This window comes from Myotis daubentonii, chromosome 2 (genome assembly GCF_963259705.1).
Source record: "Myotis daubentonii chromosome 2, mMyoDau2.1, whole genome shotgun sequence".
NCBI lineage: Eukaryota > Metazoa > Chordata > Mammalia > Chiroptera > Vespertilionidae > Myotis > Myotis daubentonii.
Window position 1 is genome coordinate 6,437,852 of NC_081841.1, and position 26,780 is coordinate 6,464,631.

At 58.4% G+C, this 26,780-nt stretch overlaps 1 protein-coding gene across 3 annotated transcripts in view; it reads right to left on the minus strand.

Moving 5' to 3' along the window:
- Positions 1 to 26,780, minus strand: part of LOC132226940 (TGF-beta-activated kinase 1 and MAP3K7-binding protein 1) — a 70,236-nt gene that overhangs the window by 40,587 nt on the left and 2,869 nt on the right. The window contains exons 2-4 of one of the 3 annotated variants that reach the window (XM_059681492.1): positions 11,218 to 11,455; positions 9,907 to 10,052; positions 2,200 to 5,737 (exon numbers count right to left, since the gene is read on the minus strand). In XM_059681492.1, the coding sequence (XP_059537475.1) occupies positions 5,516 to 5,737; positions 9,907 to 10,052; positions 11,218 to 11,455 (606 nt within the window). In that variant the 3' untranslated portion in view covers positions 2,200 to 5,515. Of the gene's footprint in view, positions 1 to 2,199; positions 5,738 to 7,943; positions 8,696 to 9,906; positions 10,053 to 11,217; positions 11,456 to 26,780 lie in introns of those variants that run through there. The other 2 variants (XM_059681493.1, XM_059681489.1) reach the window with 2 other exon arrangements.

Here is a 26,780-nt window from a genome sequence, read left to right on the forward strand (position 1 = left end):
TGATGGCGGTGGGGATGGCTGGTCCTCTCGGTGGCTGACACTCTCCAGTGTGCTGTCCTCTGCATCCCTTTCTGAGGCGCATTCTTCTGAATTGCCCCCACTGGTGGCAGATCCTAGTCCTTCAGATGTTGATATCAAATTTTTTGTGTGTGTTTTTAAAAATCCCCACCCAAGGATAATTTCCATTGATTTTCCCCCCTGAGGCCCCTCCTCTCCATTGATTTTTTTTTTAAGAGAGATTGGAAGAGAGAGGAAAAGACAGACAGAAACATTGATGTGAGAGAAACACATCAATTGGTAGGCTCCTGCAAGCGCCCTGACCAGGGCCCGGGCGGGGAGGAGCCTGCAACCCAGGTGCCCTTGACCAGAATCAGACCCGGGACCCTTTGATCCGCAGGCCAACACTATCCACTGAGCCAAACTGTCTAGGGCTGATGTCAAATGTTGAAGTTCTTTTTGGAGGTGCCATATGTGACAAGTGCTCTGGTAACTGTGAAGACTGGAGGATCTGATGAGGAAGACAGGTGCAACGGAGGGCCACATGACTGTAAGTGATCGCCATTCCATTGGAGACTGCGGGGGTGGGGGGGAGGGGCTGCTACAGGGGAGGCCCAGGTGGAGCGGGGGGAGGGCTGACCCTGTGTTGGGTCTGTTGGGTCCTTCCGTGTCCCGGGGGTCTGCTCCTCAGGTGGGCAGCAGCCTCAGGGTGGCCCTTGCAAGGCTGGTAGGGCTCCTGATTGTAAGCCTTGCAGCCTTGAGGCCGCCTTACAGCAAAGCGGGTGGAACCGGGTAGACTGGCACCTAGCACTCACCTCTTCTGGAGTTTCCAATTGACCAATCCCTCTGCCCCATCATGGAGGGAAGCAATCTGATTGGCTTAATCTTGGGGGCCGTCTTGGCACCAAGACATTAGGACCTGTCAGCCTATGAGGGGGCAGCCCGTGGATCACGTGTTCACCTCTGTCCAATCAGGCGCCTGGTGGCATCTCCCATGCAGGGTTGAAGGTGGGACTTGCGGATGAACAGGGACTTGGACACCGCCAGCACCAGGACTGACCGGCCACGGAGGCCGGAGCTCACCTGCTCCTCCCCACCACCCCTGCCCTGTGGGAGTTCTCACACCTCCCTCACCCGCCTTTACTCAGTCCATCACGAACTGATGGGCTACTTCCGCAAATATATCCTGACTTCCGCTCTTCCCATCGCCACGGTGATCTTCCTGTCTGAACGATGGGCAGCAGCCTCTTGACCGCCTCTGACCACCGAGTGGCCTATGAAGAGCTCACACCCAGATGGTCACTCACCCTCTGGGGGTTCCCCATCCCTCAGGATGAACCAGACCCGCTCCGGAGGCCTCAGGCCCTGAGCGTGGGGCCCGGGCACCCTCTGGCCCGCCGACCCCTCATCATCTCCTGCGAGCTTTCCCGGGCCAGGGACACGGTGTGTCCAGTGCCCTCAGCAGCCCACTGCCTCGCCGGTGAAGCCCGCTCCCCCCGGAGCTCAGGCTCTGGGGCAGCTGCCCAGAGGAGCTGCCTCCGCGCCCAGGTCTACAAGGCATCTGCTGCCGTTCTCTCAGCACTTCTCACAACTTACGTTTTGCTTGCATGTGGGTTTACCATCCATCTCCCCGAGACAGCAAGGCTGCCTTGTCCAATGTTGAACTCCTAGGGCCCAGCGCGGTGCCTGGCGCTTTATAGGGCCTGGGGGCCACTAACTTTCAGAAGTGTCCTGCAGCCTGACTGGTGTGGCTCAGTGGTTGAGTGTCCACCTATGAACCAGGAGGTCACGGTTTGGTCAGGGCACATACCCGGGGTTGCGGGCTCGATCCCCAGGAGGAGGCGTGCGGGAGGCAGCCGATCAATGATTCTCTGTCATCATTGATGTTTCTATTTCCCTCCCCTTCCTCTCTGAAATCAATAAAAATATATTTTTAAAAATAGTGTCCTGAGTGAGACATATGTAATACTTTCAATAATAAAGAATTAAAAAAAAAAAACCCAAAAAACAGTGTCCTACAAACATATGCATACACAGAAGCATAGAAATGGTCTGGGAGGAATGAGGTCAAGCTCTTAATCTTGGTTGCATCTGGAGGTTGGGGAAGGGTCCAGGATAGGGAATAGTAATGTATGTGCACATGTGTATGTGTGTGTGTGTGTGCGCGTGCGTGCAAACATATGCAAAGTGGGAGGCGCTGGCTTCAACTGTAATGATTTTACTTTTTACTAAACAAAGATGAACAAAACATGTCCCAGGTCAGGGGAGAGGGCGGGTGGGCAATCCCAAGCCACGTTCTCGAAGAACAAAGAGCAAGAACACAAGGCCACACGCTGCAACCCGCTGGTGGGTTTTGAGTCTTCACTTTATTACTGTCACCGGAAGTCACCACCTTCACTTGGTTCACCACAAATGGACGGATGTCAGAAAGGAGGGTGCCGCGGGGCCACTGGATTCACTCCTGAGAGACTGAACCCGGTGGTGGGGGAGTCCCGGGTGGGGCCCAGGATGGGGACCACCATTCACTGCACACACGCGCACACACACAGATATATTTGCGGAGCCTTATATTATACATCTTATATATAGAAAATATATATTTATACTATACACAGGCAGTAACGCTGCAGGAGGGGCGGGCACCCAAAGGCTTGGGCACCAGGGGACGGGGAGGGGCACGTTGAGGCGCAGCGCTGGGAGACGGCGGACTAGCCCATCCTCCCACAAACTCCAGAGAGGGGAGCTCCCCCTTCGTGCTCCTTAGAGTCAAAAGGGGTCTTGGTTCAAGGTTGGGGGCCCCGAGGGGGTAACAAGTGGGGGTTCTTGGTTACACGGGGGAGGCCTGGGACCCTGGAAAAGTCTTTGAAGATAAAGAATCACCAGGGAAGGTTGGAGCGGGGGGGCGGGGGGGGGAGGGAATGCCAGTCCCTTGGGAATTAGTCTCTCGGCGGCGTTACACCCCCGGGTAGACCTAGAGCCACACCCAGGCAGGCGGCCGTCACTGGGAAGGGTGAGTGTCCGCTCAGAGGCAGGAGGCCTGGACCCTGGACCGCTAGCTCTGTGCTGGACTTTGGACGAGTCACCGTCTTCCGGCTGACTCCTGTCTCGAGGGTCCTTGCAAGTCTAACCTTGTGTGGAGCCAGTCTGCCCGGGCTGCCTTGTGCTTGATGGGAGAAGGAAACCCACACTCTGGCCTCCCAGCTTGGGCCCCCAGGGGTCCTCAGAGACACAAAGAACAGGCTTCCCCAACTTCCCAGGAGGGGAGTCAGGAGCCGTGGGTCCCCTCCACGCCCTGCCCTCCGACATCTCTCGCCCCGTTTCTCAGCTCCACCGTGGGCTGGCCCCTGCCTGATGGTGGATGTCTGGGCTGTACCCCAGGATGCTGAGTGAGATGAGTCAGTGACCCCCCCCCCCTGCCAGGGGCCTTGTAAACTCTCCCGGTCCAGGGTGGCAGGGAGTCTGCAATAAACACCCAGGGACTGGATGAAGTGGAACGTACCCTGCCCTCCAGCCCAGCACCACCACAGCGGGGCTCCGGGAGGACAGCGGGGCAGACCCGGGGTCTCCTAGTGCCCGTCAGCAGGGGAGGCTCCTGGTGGGGAGTGGGGACGGGGAGGACTTCTCACTGCCTCCTGCTTGGGCTCAGAACTTCCGCCAGAAACACACCCGCCCCACCCACCCCCTTACGGCTCCGAAACCTTGGGTCTGGCACAGCCGGGCCACTCAGCAACAAGCAGCTGCTGCCCGGCCGTCTGGGGTCCTCTCCCCAGTGCTGCCCCTGGGGAGGACCTGAACAGACCCGAGTTCGAATCCATGCCCCACTGCTAACTCACACTCCCTGAGCCTCAGTTTCCCCCGTTAAGTGGGGATAGCAATGCTACTTCTCTGGCGAGGAAGTGCCTTCTCCTTCCCTCTCCGCCGTGCTGACTCCTCCATCCTCAGGACCCTCCTGGGGCCTCAGCCCAGCGTGCACCCTGGTCCCTGGGGGGCCTAGCGCTCATCTCCGACCGGCTGTCAGCTCCCAGTCTTAGCAGGTGCCCCACAGCTGCTATTACTGCCTCTTAGGGTTCTTCTGTGGGAATCAGGTGCGCGTGGTAAGAACAGCCAACACCCCTCTCCACCGTTCAAGGCCTCCCTGTCCCTCCTTGTGCAACAGTCCCCCCCATCTTCCCTGTGCATTGGGGACACCCGCTACTCTCTCCTCTGCAGCCTGTGGCCTCCCCGAGCCTACCCTGCACCAGGGCTCTCACCGTTCATCTTGGCGCAGTTCGGACCACGGCAGCAGCTCTAGGCTGGCCATGCGGGCCCAGAGTCCTTGTCCTCTCTACTCAGCCTCCCACAGGGAGACCGGCCCCCCTGAGGGCCAGGGGAGGGACCTTCCTTCCCTTGGCTCCTGGAGCCCCCACGCTGGCTGACCCCAGAGGAGGGCAAGGTGAGACAATGTCTCAGATCAGTTGTTTCCTGGGAGTCACAGGACAGGGAATGGGCCGCCTGCTGGGCAGCTGGGGCCAAGAAACCCAGGCAGCACGCCCAGCTCTGCCGCTCACGCTCTGTGACCTTGGCCAGCTGCTCCCCTCTGGGCCTCCTTTCCACCTGCTGCGGGCAGGGTCTTGGCCTCGCCTAGGGGCAGGGACAGTGGTCAGTCCTTTGGGAGGCCACAAAAAAGGTGCTGAGCCCCCAGCAGGGCACACACAGCAGAGTGGTATGCAGGGGATGCCCACCCTGGGAGGGGCCGGTGGGAACATGGCGAGGGGCTGTCCAGCTGGGGAAGAGCGAGGGCAGAATAGGCCCCCAGCTTGCAGCAGAATCGGGGTGTCTCAGGGCTGAGGTCCCGAGGCCTCCCAGAGTAATGGGGGCACCAAGCACTGGAGCCCCAGGCTGAGGGATGGGGAAGGCCGGGACAAGGGACAGCAGGTGCCCTGCCATCAGGCAGCCTAGGCTTGGCCCCACCTCCATCACTGGCTGCCTGAGTGACCCTGGACGAGTGACCTTGACTTCTCCAGGCCTCAGTTTCTACAACCATAAAACGCAGACAGCCCGATGCTCCTAGCAGGGCTGCTGTGTCACACCTAGCTGGTGACAGCCCTATGGTCTTGCGGGTGTTCAGTTACCCTGCGGCCAGACCTTCCCAGCATCACCCGTCTTTCTCACCATTCCCATCGCTGGCACCAAAAGGCCTCCTCCACATCTCCCCCTTCCCGGACACCATTTCTCTCACACCCATGCCAAGCATGGGCTCAGCACACAGTAGGTGCTCAATGGATGCTCGATGACAGAATGGATGAATGCACACACCCTAGGCTCCTGCTGGACACACACACGTAGACACACCCCCTGCAACTCCTTATGCCCTGCCCACCCCAAGCCGCCCTGGGCCTCAGAGGAACAACTGGGAGGCTGATGAGGAGCTGGGCAGGGCAGCCTGGGAGGGAGGGGGCCGGGTGTGGGAGGAGGGGGCAGGGGGCAGTTGGGGCTGGGGCAGGCGGGGACTGGGCGAGGAGGAAGCGGTCACCGCGGCTCAGTAGCCCTGCGACTGGTAGCCCTGGGGCTCGGTGTCGAAGGCGTTGGCTGGCTGCTGGTAGGTGCCACCCATGCCGGTGGGGTCGGGCCCGGCGCTGGGCTCCACGTAGGGGGCGTAAGGCATGCTGGAGTCCTGGCTGGGGTCCATGTAGTCCTGGGAGAAGAGGGCCGAGTCGGCGCCAATCTGGTACCGCTGGAAGGCCAGCACAGCCTGGCCTGCCTGGGGACGAGGGCCGGGGGGACAAGGACAGGGGGGAGGGGATGGTTAGGGGAGAGACAGACGAGAGCACCGGGTTAGTGGCGGTTAGTTCGCTAGACACAGGCAACAGAAGGTTAAATATCTTAAAGCACCAAAGACAAACCAAGGTGGCCGATGGGCGGAAAGCGGTCCTTGCAGCAGCCCTGGAGAGGCCCACAACCACATCCTCCAGAACTTGAGAAGACACCTGCCCGGTGTCCCCCAAACCCAGGGGTCGCTCTGGGCCACCAACAATCCTAGCCTCCACTGCGGAGTGTCACAATGGCCCAAAGGCCCACACTTCCTTCCAAACTGTGTCCTCGGGGCTGTTGTGCGGGATGGGGAAAAGGAAGTTTCTTGGTGGGACAGAGAACTGTGGCCGTCTCCTAAGGCGCCCGCCTCTCTTGCAGCAAATGCGAGCAAATAACTAAGTTCTGGCCAATAGATCACCCCAAGTTCTTTGCTCACCCTTGACCTGATGCCTGGAATGCAGATGTGATGGCTGGAGCGCTAGTTGCTAAAATGGACCACGAGGTCCAGGACCAAGTCGTCGGGATGAAAGAGGCCTGGGTCACCAAAGGCTTCTGGAGCCGCTCCGCCAGCCTCGGACTGTCTGCCCAGGCCTGGGCTTCGTTTAAACCACTGCTGTTTGCTGCTGAACCTAATTCTGATGGAAACCGCTTGGTCCGGCGAGTTTGGGAAACTGAGTTAAACAGGAAGTTTCAGGAGCACAGGACTTGTCGGAGCCTTGGCCATTTACTGTACGCTGGGTCCCCAAGGGGGAAGCTGCCGCCACATCCACCAGCCTGATATGACCACTGAAGCCCCTTTGTTTTCAGCTGGGAAAAACTTGTCTCCCGCATCCATGCATAGGTGGGGAATTCTTTTTCAGTAAAAGCAACTATATTGTTATTAAGGACCATGACATTGACCACACCAAGCCAGGGAGTAAGTGAAATGTCTCTATAAAAGTAGCTAACAGGGTTACATTGAGCGCTCTCCACAGTCTCTCAGCCAGGCAACCTGCCTGTGATGGGAACCCCACAGCCCCATTTCTGAGCTGGGAAAACTGAGGCCTAGAGAAGGGAGGCCTCAAGGCAGAGTTAGTGCCAGAACACAGGCTTGAGCACAGGCCTTCCCAGGCCACACCTCCTTCCCTTGATCAGCCCCCCGACAAAGCACCAAATCAACCAGGAACCCCAAAGGGCCATGAGGTCGGACGCAGGTGCTTGGTGTTTAATTCCAGAAAGTTCCAGAAGCCCAGTGACTAGGCATTAACTTCTGATCTGTGTCAGTGGAGGCAGCTGCGAGGGGCAGCCCTTCCTGGGAAGTGGCGGTTTAAAGCAAAGTGCCGGGGGCCCGGGAAAGGCCGGCCTGAAGGAGCCGGCCGAGGAAAGCAGGGGCCTGCTGTATTTCTATGTTGTATGAGGTCCTGGCTGCTGGCAGCTCACGCAGGAGCCTGGAGAAGCAGGGAGGGGGACAGCCCCTGCCGTGGCGCCTGGCCTTCAGCGCCCCGAGTCATCGGCAAGCTCGCAGGAGCACGTGGGGAAGGGATGAATGAGTCCCCGAGAGACACAGCTGCAGACCGGGTTCTCCCGGGCCCCTGGCTCCCCGTCCAGGCTGGTTTCCTGCAGGGAGACAGAGGGCCGGAGCAATGACCTCTGCGGATCCTTCCAGGGCGGCCTCTGACCACGGGCACCTCGTGCCAACTGTGGACACTCCCCTGCCCTCCCTGAGCCGAGGCTCCCTTAGCATCCAGTTAAAGGGGCCACGTGGGCCCCTGCTGGACTGGGTGCGGAGGGGAGGCTGGGAGTTCTGCTCAGAGCCCAGGAACCCGGTGTCCACGTGCCCTGCTTCTGCAGGTCAGGCGCACTGTTGAGCCTCCACTGTGCCTTCAGCAGCCTGCCCTTGGATGCCTCCAGTGTCAGGAGGCTCACGCTGTGTGCTCTGCTCTGGGGCCTGCTTGCGCTCCAGCACCTCCTCAACTCCTTCCTGCCCAGGCACCCGAGGGCCCCAAGGAGGGAGCCTGTGCAGAGCTGGGGGCCTAAGTCCTTCAGCAGAACAAGGATTCGCCACATGAGAATCACCCCGAAGTCAAGATTGTGGAAGTGTCCCTGACTCCTTGGACAGAATGAGTGAATAAATGAATGAATAAATGACTGAGTGAATAAATGAATGAGGGAACAAATGAAAGAACAAAAGAGCCTACATTTATTGAGCATCTCTGTGCCAGCCTTTGTCTCATCCGTATAATGGTCCTGAGAGATTGGTCCACTATCACTCCTCAGTCCAGGGAATTAGACTGAGGCTCAGAGAGGTGCAGGGGTTTGCCCAGGGTCACACAGCACAAGAGAGCAGAATCAGGACTGGAGTCCTCTGATGTCCTCAGCCAGGCCTCCCTTGGGCGCCAGCCTCCCCTGGGACTGGAAGATCAGCCTTCATGCCACAGCCGTGGCACAGGCCCTCACACTGTCCACGGCTCAGCACCCTGGCAGCCCACATAGGGAGCCGCCTCCCACCCTCTAACAGCCCATGGCAGTCCACTGAGGGAGATTTCGGTTTGGCGGTCTCCCCTTCCCTGCACATGGGCTCCTGGGGCCAGGGACCTCCATCTGATTCATCACTAGGCACAAAACAGCTGCTCAATAAATGTTTACTGAATGAATGGACACATGAAGGGTAAACAAAAGAGGTAACGGAAAAGTGGCAGGTCTTAACTGGCCTCTCGAGCCAGCCCTCCACTGCCCTGGATGCCCGGGCATCCTGGCCGCTGCAGGCAGGAGGCTGCCCCACACCCTCGCCAGGGGGTGGGACACAGGGCTCCCTGCCTCGGGACGCCGGGCAGGCCTACGGCTGTGCCGAGCTGGGAAACAGCGTGTTGTACTCCTCCTGGAAGGTAAGGTCCTTGAATCTCCGCACGGCCAGGGCAGCGCTCAGGCTCTGCCGGGAGAGAGCAGGGGTGAGGCCTGCAGGGAGGCCGGCTTCAGTGGGCCGGCGGGGACCCATCACCCTCCTCTGAAAGTTCCGTGTCCAATTACCCACTCCTCTGGGAGCGCCCTCTCATCTCAGGGCTTGCTGCTCCCTAACTCTTCCCTGTGGGCCGGACGGCCTCGCTTCCAGGGGACCTTCTCTGGTCTGAGTACCCAGGGTCTCCGGGCTTCCCTCCCAGCCTGGAGGACACAGAGGTCTGGAGTGAGCATAGCTGGCCTGCTGGGGCCTGAACCACGGGCCTCCCCTTGCAAACGCTAGCTCCCAATATGGTATCAGGGCGAGGGTCCCATGAGAAATGGATATCCAGGGCCCTTCACAAGAGACAGAAGTCGCCCCAGGGGGGTGCGGCACGGGGGCTCCTCCCTGCAGAAGGCTCGGCCAAGGGCTGCTCGAAGGCCAGGGGAGAGGGGACCCTTGGGGTGAGAGCGATGCGACCCAGGCATCTGCAGGAGAGGAGGGAGGGATACGCTGAGGTGACCTGGAGCCTCATTCCAGGGCGGTCTTGCTGTCTCGCTGGTGGCGCTCAAGACCACTGGGCTCAGAGCCCACAAGTGCTGCCTCAGAGACATGCTCTCCCTGACCCACACGTTTTCTTACCAGTAACTCAAATACACTGCCAACACACAAACAGCAGATTCACACAGAAACTCAGGCTTCTGGCTTCTCCGGAACACGGAAGACCTGGCCGCCGTAGGGCCCCATTCCTGCCTCAGGACAGGCCGAGGAGAGGGTGCCCTGCAGGTCAGGCATGGACATGCTGCCTGGCCCGCCAGGGGGGCACCTGAGTTTGTGACGCCCTTCCCCCATTTTACAGATGGGAAGACAGAGGCCCGGAAAATTAGAGGCAGCTCCAGGGTGTGAGCCACGTCTCCTGCGTCCTGGGCCTGGGCTCCTTCCCAGCCTAAAGCCTCGGAGCCTCATCTTGCTGGGAAGCCTCAGCGTCGTCGCCTGTTACCGACGAGAGAGAATACCCACCCAGCTACCGTGGTGGGCGCTCTGCACCAAGCCAGGGCCTGCCATCACCCGTGACTGTCCTCTCTGGCAATGGGGGCAGCCTCCTTCCTCGGGGGCAGCCCGGCCGGGCGGAGGGCAGAGCAGGATGGAGCCCCTGCCGTGCTGGCAGGCCGCAGCCCGGAGCCTGTGGGCAGGTGGTTACTCACCCACGTGAAGATGGAGAAGAAGGAGAAGGCGATGGCGGCCCGGGCTGCGTCCGTCCCTTCGTTAAGCGGGTTGTCCTTGGGCTTGGAGACCTGCCACTGGTTGGCCAGGTAGCAGAAGCCCACGAACCAGAGGAAGGCCCAGAAGGCTGGGGTGTCCACCAGGGTCAGGCAGAACAGTCCACGCGTGGGGAGAGGGGGTACGTTGGGAGGAAATGGGGAACGAGGAACAGGGAGAGGTTCAGGAGCACATCTCCCAAGCCCTCCCCCCACCCCCGAGGGGGGCAGAGAGGGGGCACAGGGAAGGTGGGGCGAGAACAGAGAGGTCAGATGCAGCCGAGAGGTCACGGAAAGGATCCAGCAAAGGCCCAGGGAGAGCCAGGGCAGGGAGAGGGAGGGACAGAGGGACGGAGGCCGGGAGGGAGGGACAGAGAGAGAGAACATCAATCAGCCTGGGCCGGCCTTTCTCTAACCTCAGCCAAGCACACTTCCCAGCTGTCCCTGACTGTCCCCCATCCACCCCAAAGCCTGCAGCTTCCTGGGAGGAGCACCCCCACACCCCATCACCCCTGACTGCAGCCTCACAGAGATCTGAGCAGGGGGAAGGGGAGGGGGGCTAGGGCAAGGGTGTGGTGCAACCCCAGTGGGCCTGAGCCTCGACCTCTATAGCGATGGCCCTCTGGCGCCCAGGCCCGCCCACAGGCACTGCTGGGGCACCCTGAGGCTCTGTGGGACACAGTTTGAGAACTAGGAATTTTATTCTGGTTCCTTCAGGTCTAAGGGCCCCCAGACCTGCCGCCAGGCTCGTCCTGAGTCCCAGGCCTGGAAATGGAGGGAGGTCCCTGCCAGACCTCAGACCGTGGCCTTAGGCTAGTGAGGCTGATGTCTTTCTTACTGAATCTCAACCTAAGCCTCCACCAATCAGATTCTCCAAACTCGTGGGACGGAGTCAGGGTACCTCTGCCAAGGCCGTTTCTGAAGGGCAAGTGCAGCAGGTCACCTAGGCTGCCAGCTCCAGAGTCTGACCCGCCCAGGGCACCTACTGTGTGCCAGGGCCTTCAGTCACAGCGCTATTTAGTTCTCAGGGGCCCACGAGGGCGGTGGCACTGAGTGGAGAGGGCGCCCCTGGATGCTGCAGTCCCTCCTCGCTGTGGAGCTGTGGTCACTGGGGTTGCAGGCCAGCACTGGTCCCACGCTTCCCCGTGGCAGCCCTGTGACCCCCAAGCCTGTGCCTTCACCCGCCTGTTAGGTGTGCATGGGCATCAACGGGACCCGGGCCGGGACAGCCCTCTGCAGAGGCTGGGGGGGGCTCACCCGAGACACCGATGTCCGACAGGACGGCTTTCTTGCGGTCCTTCACGCTGCTGATCTGCGGGAAGTAGACGTCCAGGGCCAGGTAGAGCAGGCAGGTGATGAAGGTGAGCACGCCCACGGTCACACCGTAGCTGCAGGCGTTGGGGTTGCGGTTGTAGATGCAGAACTCCTCACCCTCCAAGGGGGTGTTGAGGTAGCCCTCGTTCACGATGGAGCCAAACACCACGATGGAGAACACCTGAAGAGGGCGGCGAGGGGCAGGGGAGGCATGAGACCCAGGCAGGCCCCACCCGGTACCAGCCCGGTGTTGGGGGGGAAGGGGTTGCCCACCAACACCTCTCAGCCTGATGCTGACTTTCTTCACCCCAAAAAGCAGGCATTTCAGAGGAAGGCCCAGAGAGGGAGGGCAACTTACTTGGGGTCACACAGCACAGGGCAGGATCAACGGCTTCCACCCTCAACCCCAGATCTGAGGACCCTCTCACTGCAGATATGTGTCCCTGCCACCCCTACCCCGCCAGCCAGGTCCTGAGAAGGCCTCTTGCACTCCGACACCAAGGTTCCTCTAGGACTGGACCCGGCCTCCCAGAACCAGTGGTCTCATGTGCTCCTGGGCAGGGGACCTGCTCAGCCTCCACCCCCATCTTGTGCACCCCTCCCCTCCACGGAAGCCTCAGGCCCCACCTGTCTGTCCTTGGTCCCACCCTTCCCTGTCGTGTAGGCCCTGACACGTGGAAGGAGTGATGGAGGGAAAAATAATGATCCTGCCAGTTACAGGGGAACCTGCACGACCATGAGCGAGTTCCCTGGGGTCCCTCACTTAACCCCCCAACAGGTCTCTTTCAGTCTGGCTGGCACCGGCTAAGATGGCCCCAGGACCCCACTTCCTGGTATTCACACCCTGGACTGTGGGCGAGGCCGAGTGGCTGCTACAGAATATGGCAAAAAGTGGTGGGATGTCACTTCTGTGAGAAAGTCTCAGGCTCTGGCTCCTGGCCCCTCTTGCCTGCTCACTCTGATGGGAGCAGCTGCCATGTTTTGAGCTGCCTCATGGAAAGGCCTACCTGGTTAGGCACTGAGGGTCAACAGCCAGAAGGGCACGGAGCCTCTCAACCCAACAGCCCACAAAGAAGTGAGTCCTGCCAGCACCGTGTGAGTGGACTTGCACATGGATCCACTCGCAGCCGTCAGATGAGCCCACAGCCCCCCACTGTAGCCTGTGACAGACCTGAGGCAGCAGCACCTCGCTAAGCAGATACCCACCCACAGGAACTGTGAGATAACAAATGTCTGTTGTTTTAAGTCACTGCAGTTTGGGGTAGTTTGTTACGCAGCAATAGCCGACTAATACAAAACCAGTGCCATCGGCATTTTGCCGATGAGGCCGTTAAGGTGCAGGTACTCGTGAACGTGCCCAGTGTCACACAGTGACGTTCGGTCAGTGGCAGAGCTGGCTTCACACTCAGGGACCTGACTCTAAAGTTCATGCTTTTCCCTCCGGCCTCTTGCCTGCCCTGAGACTGCGAGGAGGAGCAGGCCCCGACCCACGGTCACACACGCGAGAAGGCTGAGCCTCAGCCAGAGGGAGTGTGTACCATCCATTTCCCACTGCTCTTTGCTTTCCAACTGTTCCACAAAAACACTATAATTTCAATATAAGCCAGACTTATTCTCATACTCGGTTGACATCCAGGATGGCTAGTGACTCCAAGGCAGGTGTGGGGAAAAATATGAGAAGCATTATTATTTTGTTTATCTTTTTTATCTTTTTAAGATGTCTACACTTTACATGGGTTTTATAATGTGCTGGACACGACACATGGGCATAGTAGTAATATATATAAAACAAAAATGTCTACGTTGAATGGGAGGATTGATTTGAAAATGTTTCCTCAAGGAGTGTAGGACACCACTGGTTCATGACTCTGTGTTCAGAAGGATTCTGACCCTAATGTCCAGTGGATGAATGGAGAAGCAAGTGATAGCCTATCCATACAATGGAGTATTATTCAGCCACAGAGAGGACCACAGTTCTGATATATGCCACAGACAGATAACCTTAAAACAAGTGGAAAACGAAAAAAGCCAGACACAGAAAGTCGGTATTATATGGTTTCTTTTACATTCTGTATCTGTAATAGAGACGGAAAGCGGACTAGAGGTTCCCAGGGTATGGGGGGGGGGGGCGGGGGGAGAGAATGATTATTTAGTGGGTACAGAGCATTTTATGGGATGATGAAAAAGCTTTGAAACTAGAGAGAGATGGTGGTTACTGTAAATGCACTAAATAAACTGTATACTTTAAATTGTTTATTGTATGTTATGTGAGTTTTTATGCAACTAAAAAAAAAAAAAAGGATTATGGGGCTGTGTCCTGGTCCGCCACAGGCACACGTCGGCCAGTCCTGACTGGGAAGGGACACACACCCAGTCAGTCCTTCAGACCGGGCAGTCCTGGCTCACAGCTCCGCCTGTCACAGGGTCTGCGTCTTCACAATCGTGAACCAGAGAGGGCGACTGTACTGCCCTGACTTACAGACTAAAACACTGAGGTTCAGGAAGAGGTGACGCTGCTGCTAGCAGTGCAGGCTGAACCTGAACCCAGGTCTCCTGACTCTCGGTCCTGTGCTTTTGTCCACCTGACCAAGTGTTGGGGTCCAGCCCCAGCGGGTCCATGGGTTCCCAAAGGTGTGGACGGAGTCGGCGAAGAATAAATAACACGGAGACTGCGTTCAGTTGGTCAGCAGCCTACCCAGGTTCTCTAGCCAGGATCTCCAGCCAAGTTCTGTCTTTATTGTCTTGTTACACCTGTATTTATACCAGTTGATTTTAATCCTATCCATTCTATTCCAAAGGTTGGGATGTCCGTTAATCTAGTTCTGTTGAGTTTAATCCTGTCTAGGTTAATCTCTGTGTTCCATTATAAGGGCTATTCCAAGGTTACTGCTCTACTGATAAGCTACAAGGAAGTGACTGACTAGGGATTATCCTACCTGGTAAAGGTTATGTAGCTTAAGCGTGATTGTTCGTAGTTAAAGTGATTAATTACCCACCTGGCACTTAGTTAAGGGGTTTTATTCCCTCCCTATCTTCAGGGAAAAATCCCTACCTGGGGAAACAACCTTTCTCGGAGAGGTGACCTTGGTTAAAACACATAGCGCTAAGAAGGGGAGTAAACATATTAAGAACAGTAAGCCATATACGCCAGGTCCCTTGAAACATAAGCTGTGCAGATGTTTCTTCCCTGCAGCGACTGTGTCAAGCAGCAAGGATGGACCGGCTTCCGGCAACCAAGCTGACTCTCAGCTGCAGGAGGCAGGTCCAGAGGACGGAGTGATCTTTCCTGAGACCTGAGGGTCAGCAAGAAAGCATCAGTGTGCCTGGATCCTCAGTGAGTGACTGGATCCGCAGTGAGTGTGCCTGGATCCGCAGTGAGTGTGCCTGGATCCGCAGTGAGTGTGCCTGGATCTGCAGTGAGTGTGACTGGATCCGCAGTGAGTGTGACTGGATCCGCAGTGAGTGTGCCTGGATCTGCAGTGAGTGTGACTGGATCCGCAGTGAGTGTGACTGCATCCGCAGTGAGTGTGACTGGATCGGGCAGTGAGCGTGACTGGATCCACAGTGAGTGTGACTGGATCCGCAGTGAGTGTGACTGGATCTGCAGTGAGTGTGACTGGATCTGCAGTGAGTGTGACTGGATCCGCAGTGAGTGTGACTGGATCCGCAGTGAGTGTGACTGGATCGGGCAGTGTGACTGGAGGCGAAGTCTGGTGCTGGGGCACAAGAGGAATGCTGACTTCAAAGCACTTCCTGAAAGACACACTCCCTGCGGCTGCTGCCAGAGGTGGAAACAGGGTGGATCCCCCCCCCAAGAGCAAACCAGAGGAGGTGGGAGGGGAAGCAAGAGGGTGCAAGTCCCTGTGGGGACAGCAGAGGAGACATTAGGATGGGCCCCTTTGGGGGAGAGAAGCAGGGAGTCCTGGGAGAAACCAGGAGGAAAGTGCGGAGACCATGTGTCCCAAGAGGGTAAGGAGCAAGATCAAAACACCCTCTGAGGGAGGGCAGGGCCTGGGGCAGGGCGGAGGGAGGAGGGGGGGCAGGGCGGAGGGAGGAGGGAAGGAGGAGGGAAGGAGGAGGCGACACTCAGCTCCCGGCTGCCTGCCCCCCAGGCGGAGGAGGGAGGTGCTCAGGGGATGGAGCAGAGCCTGAAGCGTGATTTCTGAGCTGAGCTGAGAAGCCAGCCTTGCCAAGGTCAGGGGAACGCGTGTTTCAGGCAGAACAGAAAGGGCAAAGGCTGGACATGGGAGAAGGAGCGTGGCCGGAGTGTGGCCAGGGAGCTGGGACTTGAGAGGTACAAAAGGGAGGAGGGACAGGCCTGGTGGGCCACAGTGGGGACGCTGAATTTAAATGCAGTGAGAAGTCACAGGGGGTGACAAGCTCTCGTGGATCCCTACCCCCTGGAGCATGAAGGTCACTTAAGTGGCTCCCCACTGCCCTCTGGATACAATCCAAGCTTCTAGGCGGGTGGTCCAGGCCTCACCCCCTACGCTTCCCACCAAACACCTGCTCCCCCACCTTCTCACGGCCGTGGCCCTGTTCACTCGCTGGAAGCTGGTTCCCACCCACAGGTCCTGAGCTGTAACTGACTTTTCTTTCCTTTTTTTTTAAAATATATTTTTACTGATTTCAGAGAGTAAGGGAAAGAGAGAGAAACATCAATGATGAGAGTATCATTGATCGGCTGCCTCCTGCATGCCCCCTACTGGGGATCAAGCCCACAACCCTATTTTTGACTGGACTCAAACCCAGGACCCTTCAGTCCACAGGCCGAGGCTCTATCCACTGAGCCACACCAGCCAGGGCTGTAACTAACTTTTCTATGTTCCTGGAGGTGGAGTGAGCTGCCAGGTGGCCCCTCTGCTGGGCATGTGCTGTCGGGCCTGACTGCTCTGCACCTAGAGGGCCCCCTGCATCCACGGCCTGGGAGGTCTCATCCTGGAGGCCAGAGAGTTGGGGCTTGCCACCAGTTGTTCATTCCTTCAACAGTGTTTCCTGAGCACCTGGTACGTGCCAGGGCCTGTGGGAGAGGCTGAGAAGGTGGCCAGGTCCCTGTTCTCAGCAAGGGAGACAAATGCTCAGCTGACAAATATGTAGATAAGTCCTGACAAGTGTCCTGAAAAAGCATAAAGTGGGGCAAGAGGAGACGCACTAGGTGACTGGGGGGAGGGGCTCTGATGAAGTGACCTTTGAGTAGAAGAGCAATATTTCAAGAAGTTAACGACAAGTGCAAAGGCCCTGAGGCACAAACAAGCTTGGTGTGTTGAGGAGGTGCATGGAGGCCAGTGTAGCTGGAGCACAGTCGGTGAGGTGAGGTGACAGGCAGGCAGGGGCTGGCCCCAGCGCCTTGAGGGGCAGGGGGAATTCAGGAGGCACTTCAGGCTTAAGAGCAGGCCAGTGACTTGCTCTGACTTAGGTTTAAAAAGAATCACCCTGGCTGCAACGGAGAAAAAGGGCAGTAGGGCCCAGGTGAAAGCAGCGCCCAGGTGAGGGGTGAGGGATGAGGGATGAGGGCGGGGCTGGTGTGGGCAGCGTGATGCTGAGAAGTGGGCGGTGCTGAATGTATTCTGAAAGTAAAGCCACCAGAACCTGCTGGCAGGTCTGCTGTGGGGGGAGAGGAGGAAGAAGGGCAGGCTGGGAGGGGTTGACAATCAGGAGCAGAGGCATGCGCGCATTAGGTCCCCTGCAGGCTGCAGGGAGGGGCCGGACGGGGAGCCTCACCTGAACCAGGCCTGAGAGTCCACAGATGGAGAAACTCAGGCTCGGGGAAGGGAATGAAGGCTGCCAAGGGCACACGACCAGCCCGCTGTGGTCTCCCAGCCTCCCTCTAGGATCCTAAGCCCTGTTTAACGTCTCCATTTAGCTGCCATCTCCCTACTTGGAGTGGGAGGAGCACCCAGGAGCAGGCAGGCACCTCGGTTTCGGTCCCTCAGCCCCTTGGGGCCCACCTTGGCCAGGTAAAGAGGGACTCCCTCAGGGCCACTCAGGGACTTCATTAACCCCCTGTGGTCCACGTCCTCATTCTCATGTTACAGCTGCTTCCGGAACCTGCCCAGGTCACACAGCTGGTCAGGGGGAATCCAGCCTCAAACCCGAGTCTCTAAATCCAAGCCGGCGCCCTGTGGCCTCCGGGGTGGCTTGCTAGGGCCAGATCTGCAGGGCCAGCCAGGGGCACACAGCAGCCATGGAGAACCGGAAATTAAGCCAGAATGAAATTGTGCGGCTGCAGCAGCAGCAGTGAGGGAGCAGGAGTGGATGCAGGGAGGCTGCTGGTCGCTGGCAGGCATAGGAAACACCTTCCCTGGCGCTACAGAGAAATGCTCACACACACACACACACACACACACACACACACACACACACACACACGCCCCAAAACAAACACACGCTTCCCCGGTAAGCCAGCCAAGCCAAGGCTCTGTGCTCTTTGCCATCTTTATAATCCAATCCTGGGACTTTTTAAAAATGGATTCCAGATGGCACCTGGAGCAGAGCTGTGCCCAACGCAGAAGAACAAACGGGAAGGCATTGCAGAAGCTCAGAATTTCAGGATCTTGGACTATTGGACTCAGGTACCAACCGAAGCAGAGACCTGCCAGCCCCCACTCAGCCATCCCAGGGGCTGGGGCTGGCGCAGTTTGATAATTTTGTCCCTGCTGTTCCCACCTCCCCAGATGAATGCCCTTCCCCAGCTTTTTCATCTTTCAAATAGGAGTGAACCTCTTCTCTCCCTTCAAAACTCTATTGGGAGGTGGCGGCTACCAGCCACCTTCTGGCACCCTCCTCCCCAGTCACTCTCCCCAGCCCTGGCCCCGCACACACTCCTGCTTGAGACTCAGTTACCGCTCTGTCTCCCCATGAGCCCCGGAGACGGCCCACAGCCCCCACAAGGGCCTTGCGTCACTGGGACATTGATCAGCAAGCATCTCATTTAATCCTCACCCAAACCTCGAAAGGTAAAACCTAAAAACACCCCCACAAAACAGACTCACTTGGCCCATTTCACGGAGAGGGAAGCTGAGGCTCAGAGAGGCCTGGACTCTGGGGGCCCACAGCAAGTAAGTAGGGTGCCGGCCTCCTGCCCAGGCCTGCCCCCAGCCCCATTCCTGAATGGGAACCAAGCCACTCAAGGAGTGAATTCCAGGTTCCAAACTCTAGGATCAGCATGAGATCCAGGAGGGGCCACCTGCCCACGTCCGGCACCGTGTCACCACCCCACAGTGCGGGAGGGGCCGGGCCCGCCTTACTCCACGTCTGCACACAGGGCTGGCAGGCTGTGCGGCCACTGCCGGGCACTGGGCTGACCCCCGCTCCGGGGCGAGCTGGGCCCAGCCGTGTGGGAGGCGGGGGGAGTGGCAGAGGCCACTGCATTCACCCAGCACTTCCCAGAGCCCTGGCTTCCAACGTCTTTGGGCAGATGCTCAGTTTCCCCCAGATCAACTATAGAGGGATGATCTGGGCCCGCAGCCCTGGGGGCCTGCCAGCGCCACATGGCACCACCCGTCTCGCCCTGCACGGGACATCTGCCCCCAGGCCGAGCGGTGGGGAGGCGTCTCTGCCCTTGCCCCGTGCTGCAGGCACCAGCTGGCTGCCCTGCTCACTCCTCTCCACGTTGTCGTCTTGACGGCTGCCCACTTCCGGGTGGCAATGTCGCTCACCTAACCCAGCATGGCCCCCTCTCGGTGAAGATGTGGAGTGAGGTGGCCTGGCCCTCCCGCATGTGGAGTGGTGACATGGTGAGGGACAGCAGGCGCCCTTGTCTCCTCCAAGAAGCTCCAGCTCGTCAACCCCGACTCCCACCAGCCCTCTCCCGGCTGAGGGTATGGTCCCTCCCCTAGGCGAGCTCCGAGACCCCCCTACTGGGGCTACTGGTCTCATCTCGTCTCTCCCAGCCCCTCAGTGACCTCACGCCCCCCTCACTGGCTCCCACCCAGCTGCCAAGACCCCAAACTGGGCCCATCCTCAAATCCTATCCAGTCTGGCAGCCAGGCTGTTGCTCCCTCCTCCCCAGAGTAGCCCTCGAATCGCTCCACGCCTCCCTGCTGGCCCAGGCCAGCATCACCTCTTGCCAGGCGATGACAGCAGCTTCCCAGTTTCTATGCGTCCACTCCCGCCCCCTGCGCTGTCCCTTTATAGCAGCTGGAAAGATCTCTTTAAACCCACATCAGGTCATGTCACCCACCCCCTCTCCATCCCACCATCCACCCCACACTACCAGTGAAACCCACCCCTTCAGGGCTCAGACTCCTCTCCTACCGCTCTCTGGCTGCCTCCCCCGCTCATTCCCGCCTCAGGACCTTTGCGCTTGGCTGTGCCCTAGGCCGGGGAGACCTAGAGTTCCCCAGATCTCCCTGCTGGCTCCCACTGGTCCCTTCTCAACACCCAAATCTCAATGTGCGACACCTCCTCCGAGAAGCCCTCCAGACCAGACTCCCAGATCTACAATATTCTCCAATCACTCCGTTTATTTTCTTGATAATACCATTATGTGATTTAATTTTATATTTTGCTATTTATTGGTTCACTGATTGGGTATACATCTCATCCCCGGAGCCAGAGGGGAGTTAGGAAAGGCTCTGAGGGAAGCAATCAGTAAGCCTGACAGATGAACAGAGGCACAGGCAGCTCAGAAGGCGGGAGAAAGGAGTACTCTCTCCTCAGCACCCCTGGCTTGTGTCCCCCCACTTGTATACCTGTGACCACGGGGAGCTCACTCCCTCCCAACAAGCGGGCTGCCGAGTCCAGCTGAGCCTGCCTTCCACCAGTGTCCCCACCCAAGTCCTCAATCCTGCCTCCGGGGCCCCAGGGAAAGGCTGGTCAGGAAAGGAGCTGCTGTGCTTTTGAGGAATGAGTCAGGCTGCCAAGGGCCCCCCTTCCCGAGAATGGGGCCCTGCCTCCCCCAGGGTCATGTGAGGAAAACGGCTGAAGCCACGGCAGGGGCGCGTGACGGGCACTGGGCAACCACTCGGCTTCCTGGAGAGCTGCAGGGCTGAGCAGGGCGGGTGCGGCGCCGGGGTCCCCTCTCCTCCCCGCCCGGCACCGCGTTCTGCAGCCTTGGATGTGACCCGCTGGGGATTAAGCTGTAATCTTCCCATAAGCTGTCCGGGCCCCACTGGTTCTCGGTGGTGGGCGGTGGGGGCAGGGAACGGGCTCCTCTGGGCAGGGGACTGCCGAGCAGCCCCCTGTCCCCAAATGCTGACACTCAGCCTGGGTGACCTGAAGGCTCTCCCTTCCCTCTGCCCTGTCCGCGTCCTCAACCTCCTGTGGCTGTGTAACAAGGGGGCCAGTCGCCCCATTAGAGGGGGAGAAACTGAGGCCCAGAGAGGGGTCAGGGCTCGTGCTTGGTGGCAGAATTACTGGGTGCCCACCCCTCATCTACAGCCCCGGGCCTTGCTGTCCCTGCCCTCTCTGCGGGGGAGCAGGTGGGCGTGGCCAGCAATGCCAGCCCTGGAAAGGGTGTGACACCAACTGAGCACAGCTGAGCCCCCGCCTTACAGGGAGGGAAACTGAGGCTCTGTGAGTCCCCCGCTGGGAAGGAGCGGTCTGCTCTTCCTCACCGCAGTGCCTGCCCGCCTGCTTCCCCCGTGAAAGCTCCAGGTCTTCAGAGAGGGAGTCCGCTCCCAGGCCCTGCCTGGCATTCTATTTTTTAAAAAAAATATGTTTTTACTGATTTTAGAGAGAAAGAAAGAGAGAAACATTGCCTCCTGTATGCACCCTGACTGGGGATCGAACCCGAAACTGGGCATGTGCCGGGACCAGGAATCAAACTGGCGACCTTTCGGTGCACAGGCCCCTCAACCACCTGAGCCACGCCGGCCGGGGCCCTGCCTCGAGTTCTAGAAGAAAAGAAAGACACAAGGCGAAAGCCCTCTGCTTTGAGAGTTCTCCCAACCAGTCACAGAGCAAAAGGGAAGGGGAGGGCAAAGTGAGCTGGGAGGAATCCTGGAAGGCTTTAAGGGGGAGGTGATATTCGAGTTGGGCCTTTAAGGTGGGAGGCTGGAATAGGGATGGTGGGTTGAAGGAGGAAGGCAGAGCAGTGCACGTCACAACCTAGTTCACCCACATGTAGAGTCCTTACAAGATGCCAGGGAGCGCTGGGGATGTGACAGTGACGCCAACAGACGCGTCCCTGGCAGCCTCTCACTGCTCTCCCCGCCTCTCAGCCTTTCCATCTGCCTGGAGCTCCTCCCCCTACCGCCCCCCCACCCGCCCCCGCTGACCCCACCCCTCTCATCTTGACCCTACCCTGATCGCCCATCCTGGACCCAAGTGAGAGCTCCCTCACTCTAGGTCTTATGCTCACCTCCCTATTTTGCCTGGTTTCTCTGCAGCACATCTCCCTCACGGAAGAGCAGGTGTCCAGCATGTGCTCAATGTGAGCATTAAATAAAAGACGGCAGGGTGTCTGCGGCGGTTGGGCCCAATGGGAGGACATATAACCCCTCACTGCCTGCCAGACGCAGTGAGAGATCCATTAATAACAGTCAGCCAAGGGATTTGGCAACGTGAAGGTCACGGGTGACGGAGAGCTGGGGGAGAAAGCCTGGCGAACGCCTGTGAGAGAAACCCGGAGGAGGAACCCTGGAGATGGTGACCGGGGGCAAATCTGAAGGCCCCCAGGAATGGCGAGGGGATGGGATAGCACACGTGTCAGGTGATGGGAGAGAGCCAACGTGGGGAGGGCAAGACTGGGGTGGGGGAGAGGGCGGGAGAGAGGAAGATGGGAATGTTACGGAGTCCTTGAGTAGGTGAGAGGGCGGGTCTAGTCCAGGGAGGACCACCTGGGTGAGGGCGTGCACAGCAGGAGGGTCATGGCTCCCAGGCCCCAGGCCCCAGGCCCACTGGGATCGGGGTGGGCGAGGGAGAGAGCTGGGGAGGCAGAAGGGGCGGGGAGAGGCAGCCGCCTGCGTGTGTGCAGCTGCAGGAGATGGGCAGGCCCAGGGAACACCTGGCGAGTGGCTGAGGCAGGTGAGGACACGACGGAGGGAGGAGGGCAGCCAAGGAAGTGAGAGGCCAAGACGTAAGAAGGATCATGGCAGCGGACATCACAATGGCCAGGCGTGAAGGCAGAGGTGGTGCTGGAGGGCGCGGCACCGTGTAGGCATCGCGGAGGGAGAGGGACAGTGACCTGGGCTGGTTTACCGAGAGGGACTGGCCGATCCTGCGCTGGTGTGAGACTCAAATCTGGGGAGAAAGGTCGGGAAGCTGCCTCCGGAGCCAGAAGCACCCTGTCCCACCTCCAGGCCCAGCAGAGGAGGGGGAGAGGGGAAGAGCGGCCCCCACTGAGAGGAAGCAGGGTCCTGGGGGGAGGCCCGGTTACGGTGCAATTTACAATTAGGGACGCTCCGAGGGTGGGGACACAGGCCCTGTCCGCGTCCCCCATGAGTTATTGGAGGAGTTCCGGGTTGTCGGGTTCCTGGGCAATGAGCTTCTAAGCAGTCTGGGTCGGAGAGCCTGGAGCTGTCCCCATCAGCTGCCCCTTCCCAAAGTCCTCTTCCCCACTCCCTCCCCCCTGCAGAGAGGAGCTGAGCAAAAGTCCATGCCCCGGGGCGGGGGCGAGGGGCTCCCCCGGAAACACAGGGGCACGGCTGCCCCACTGACACTGCTCTGCTCACACACATGGGCCTGGGGCCCAGGCCCCCACAAAACCCTGGGGGGCGAGGAAGCAGTGTTCTTTAACGTCACTTCTTTAAACACCAAGACGTTCTAAAGTTCCCAACTAAAGCCACTAGGAGTGAGAGGGGGGCTCTCTGAGCATGGAAAGGCCGGGAACCATCAGCCCAATCCGGACCATCCTTTTCCGACCTGACAGGGGGGGAAACTGAGGCCCAGAGAGCATGGCATCGTGCTCAGGTCAACGGCCAGTCCGGCGGGAGTGGGTGCAGAAAGCGCCCTGCCCTGCCCCTCCTCCCCCTGGACAGACAGCTGGCTCCTCCTGGGTATGAGTGTGGCTCCCTCGCCAGTGCTGCCATCTGCCCTCTGCCTTTCCTCCCCCAGCCTTTGCCCTTTCTCTGCAGGCTCAGGCCAGCCTGACAGCCTAACAGCTTTGCCCAAGCAGACCCAGGGTGGGGGCACCAGGAAGCAGGAAGCAGGGACCACGTCCTCGAAGTCAGTGTGGGCTGTGACCCCGGCAACTCCGTTAACCTCTCCGCACCTCAGCTTTTCACCTAAAGTGGGGGCCACAAACCCACCTGGACCGGGATGGCACGTGCCCAGGAGGAGTGGATTGTACGGCAGGCCCTTTAAACGTTCATTTCTACAAACCTTTGGATCTGCCCCCAAACCCAGGCACCGCAATCCCACGTCACAGATGTCACGGAGGCTCCCAGAGGGCTGGGATTTTCCAAGGCCCCGTTCTGGGGGGCCTGCTCTTGATGCTAAACTCTCCCAGGCTCCCCGAGCTCCCGCGCTGCCCCCCTGGACACAGGAAATGCCAACACACCTGGCAGAATCCTATCAGCCAACCTCTCCAGGAGACCACCTTGCGGCTGGCCCCACCCTACACCTACCTGCAAGATGGACCAGCCAAGGCTTAGCCACAGGCAGGTGAAGAGGCGAGAAAGGTCCCAATACTGTTAGCGAGAAAGGTCCCAATACTGTTAGCGGTAAATGCCAGAGGTCACTGGCCCTATCTTTATGGACCCCACTCTCTAAGTAAGTGACAGGGACGTGCTGGGAGAGGACAGGCTAGATAAGACCACACATTTCCTGCCAGACACCTGCCCCAGAGCCCTCTCCACGACACGACGTGCTGGCAGTCACTGGGAGCTTCCGAAACACACCTCTTCTCTGCTTAAAACCCTTCTCATGGCTCCCCAGGGCCCTCAGCTACAGTCCGGCTTGTGTGCTTGCCACGCGAGGCCCTGCCTGGGCTGTCTACCCCTACTTGCCTTTTGACTCATCACTCGCGCTGATATACCGGGGCCCCCAAGAACTCACCATCATTTCTAAAACCCACTCAGACCTTGTGCACATTCTGTTCCCCCTCCCCACTTCTTTATCAGAATCAGCTCAGGAGTCACCTCCCCCTGGAAGCCCTCCATGCCTCCACCTGCAGAGGTAGCTACACCTCACTGGATCTCCTTGTAGCGTCCCAAGCCTCCTAGATTGTGCTTGTCAACTCAATTCTGTTCTCACTGGACTGAGAGCATCTCTGATGGGACACAGGCCGACACTGACAGGGACTTGGCACATGTGGAATAAACGAACCAAGGCCTGAGGCTCTGTCTCCACTGGGACCCCTTCCACACAACCTTCTGAAGCGCGATGACAACAGCGTGCAATCTAGTTGGGGGCTGGGACAAGGGGCCTTGTCTTGAAGCTGCTGCGTTTGCCAAGTGAGGTCAGCTTTTATACTCAGGGTTCACGTGTGATGATTAAGGGGGTGATGAAAAAAAGAGCGTGTAAAGCCTCCCCCCTGAGCTACCCCTTGGTGCCCCTGCAACCCGGACAGGGAAGCCCCTTGGTGCCCCTGCAACCCGGACAGGGAAGCCCCTTGGTGCCCCTGCAACCCGGACAGGGAAGCCACGGGGAGTGTGTCTTGAAGGAGGACCCCAGAGACCGGCTTCAAACTGCACCTCTGACAATCTGAGCCTGGAACGGGTAGACAAGTTCCCTCCACACTGTGCCTAACTTCTGTCTTCTGGGGGCGGGGCGGGGGGGCACACACACCCCACTTCCAGAATCCCGGTGTTACAGCCAATGCCCTTAAGAGATCAACCCCGAAAATGGCAAACTCTCAAACGTTTTATTGATTTATTTTGCCAAAACAGAGAATTAACTTAAAACACGCTCTCATCTACCAGCACCAATATTCTTCCCCACAGGTCACTTGAACCCCCTAACAGACAGGCTATGAATTCTAAATAGAAGGTGGTCCGTTACATCAAATCGGTCAGTTCCTGCTGGAGCTCCCTTTGTCCCCCTCGGCTCCAGCAAAAAGAAAGGAGTCCCTACAGGCTACAGTCTCGGAGCAGAGGGGGTGATCGTGGCACAAGGGGTGGGTACAGCAGGGAGTGGCAACAGATCTCCTGCCCCCCTCCCCCCAGCACAGCCCCATCTCCCCACAACCTGGTTCAGAGCCAGCAGCTCTGGGCTTGCCCTAACACTGTCCCAACAGCCATCCCCTCCTCACCCAGGGCAGGAGCTGCCAGAGGGCTCCCTGGCTCTCCCCACCTTTACCAACATGGGCACTCCCTCGATTCTTGCTGTAATTACCCTGACAGGTGGAGGCTGAGGGGTGGGGCGGGGGGAGCACAGAGGCAGAGGGGAGCTGAGAAGCCTCAGTCAAGAGACAAGGGGGTCCTAGGGCCTGCTTCTGCCCCAGCCAGGGCCTGGGGGCTCAGAGGCTCAGGCTCCAGGGTGGGTCCCGGTTTGGTGAGGCCCTGAAGCTTACATGGTTCGGGGACCCTCTTTCAGAAAAAGATTTTTTTACACATGTTAGAAAATTACCCGCCCACGGCTCACATGGCTGGGCGCCTCCAGAGCTGCAGGAGGAGTCAGGCAGCACAGGAGTCCTGGATAGAGGGACCAACAGGCTGGGTTTGTCCGAGGCTGGGGGCTCCCAGGACCTGGCACCTTCAATGCGAAAGCTGGGAAAGTTCCAGCGAACCAGGAAGAGTTGGTCACCGGAGCCCCGGAGCGCAGGCCTCGTTAGTGGAGGTGAAGCTCCCGCCCCGCGTTCTAGGGAGCGTGAGGGTGAAGGCATGCTCCCCAACATACTACAATGTCTCAGCGCACCACTAACGCCTGAGAAAGGCTGGAGAAGCCCTGGCCGGTGTGGCTCAGTTGGTTGGGCGTTGTCCGGTACACTGAAAAGTTCCCTGTTAGCTTCCTGGTCAGGGCACATGCCCAAGTGGCAGGCTAGATCCCCGGTGCGGGGTGTGCAGGAGGCAGCCAATCAATGTTTTGCTCTCACACCCTTCTCCCTCTCCCTTCCTCTCAATCGAAAAAAATCATTTAAAAAGGAAAAAGGCTGGAAGGAGACAGCAGCCCTCCGTAAGTGGTGGGATTTCACATTTCTTTTTTTTTTAATATATATTTTATTGATTTTTTACAGAGAGGAAGGGAAAGAGATAGAGAGTTAGAAACATCGATGAGAGAGAAACATCGATCAGCCGCCTCCTGCACACCTCCCACTGGGGATGTGCCCGCAACCCAGGTACATGCCCTTGACCGGAATCGAACCCGGGACCCTTCAGTCCGCAGGCCGACGCTCTATCCACTGAGCCAAACCGGTTACGGCGCACATGATTTCTTTTTTTCCAAAATTTTCTTTATTGTGCTAAAGAACACATAAAATAAAACTTAGCACCTTAACTATTGTTAAGTGTACCATTCAGTGATATTAAGTATATTTATACTGTTGTGCAACCATCACAAGTGATTTTTATATTTTCCAATAACTGACAGGTATCAATTTTATGACCAGAAAAAACACACCAAACTATATTTAGGCAGGCCGGTGTGGCTCAGTGGTTGAGGTTGAGCGTCAACCTATGAACCAG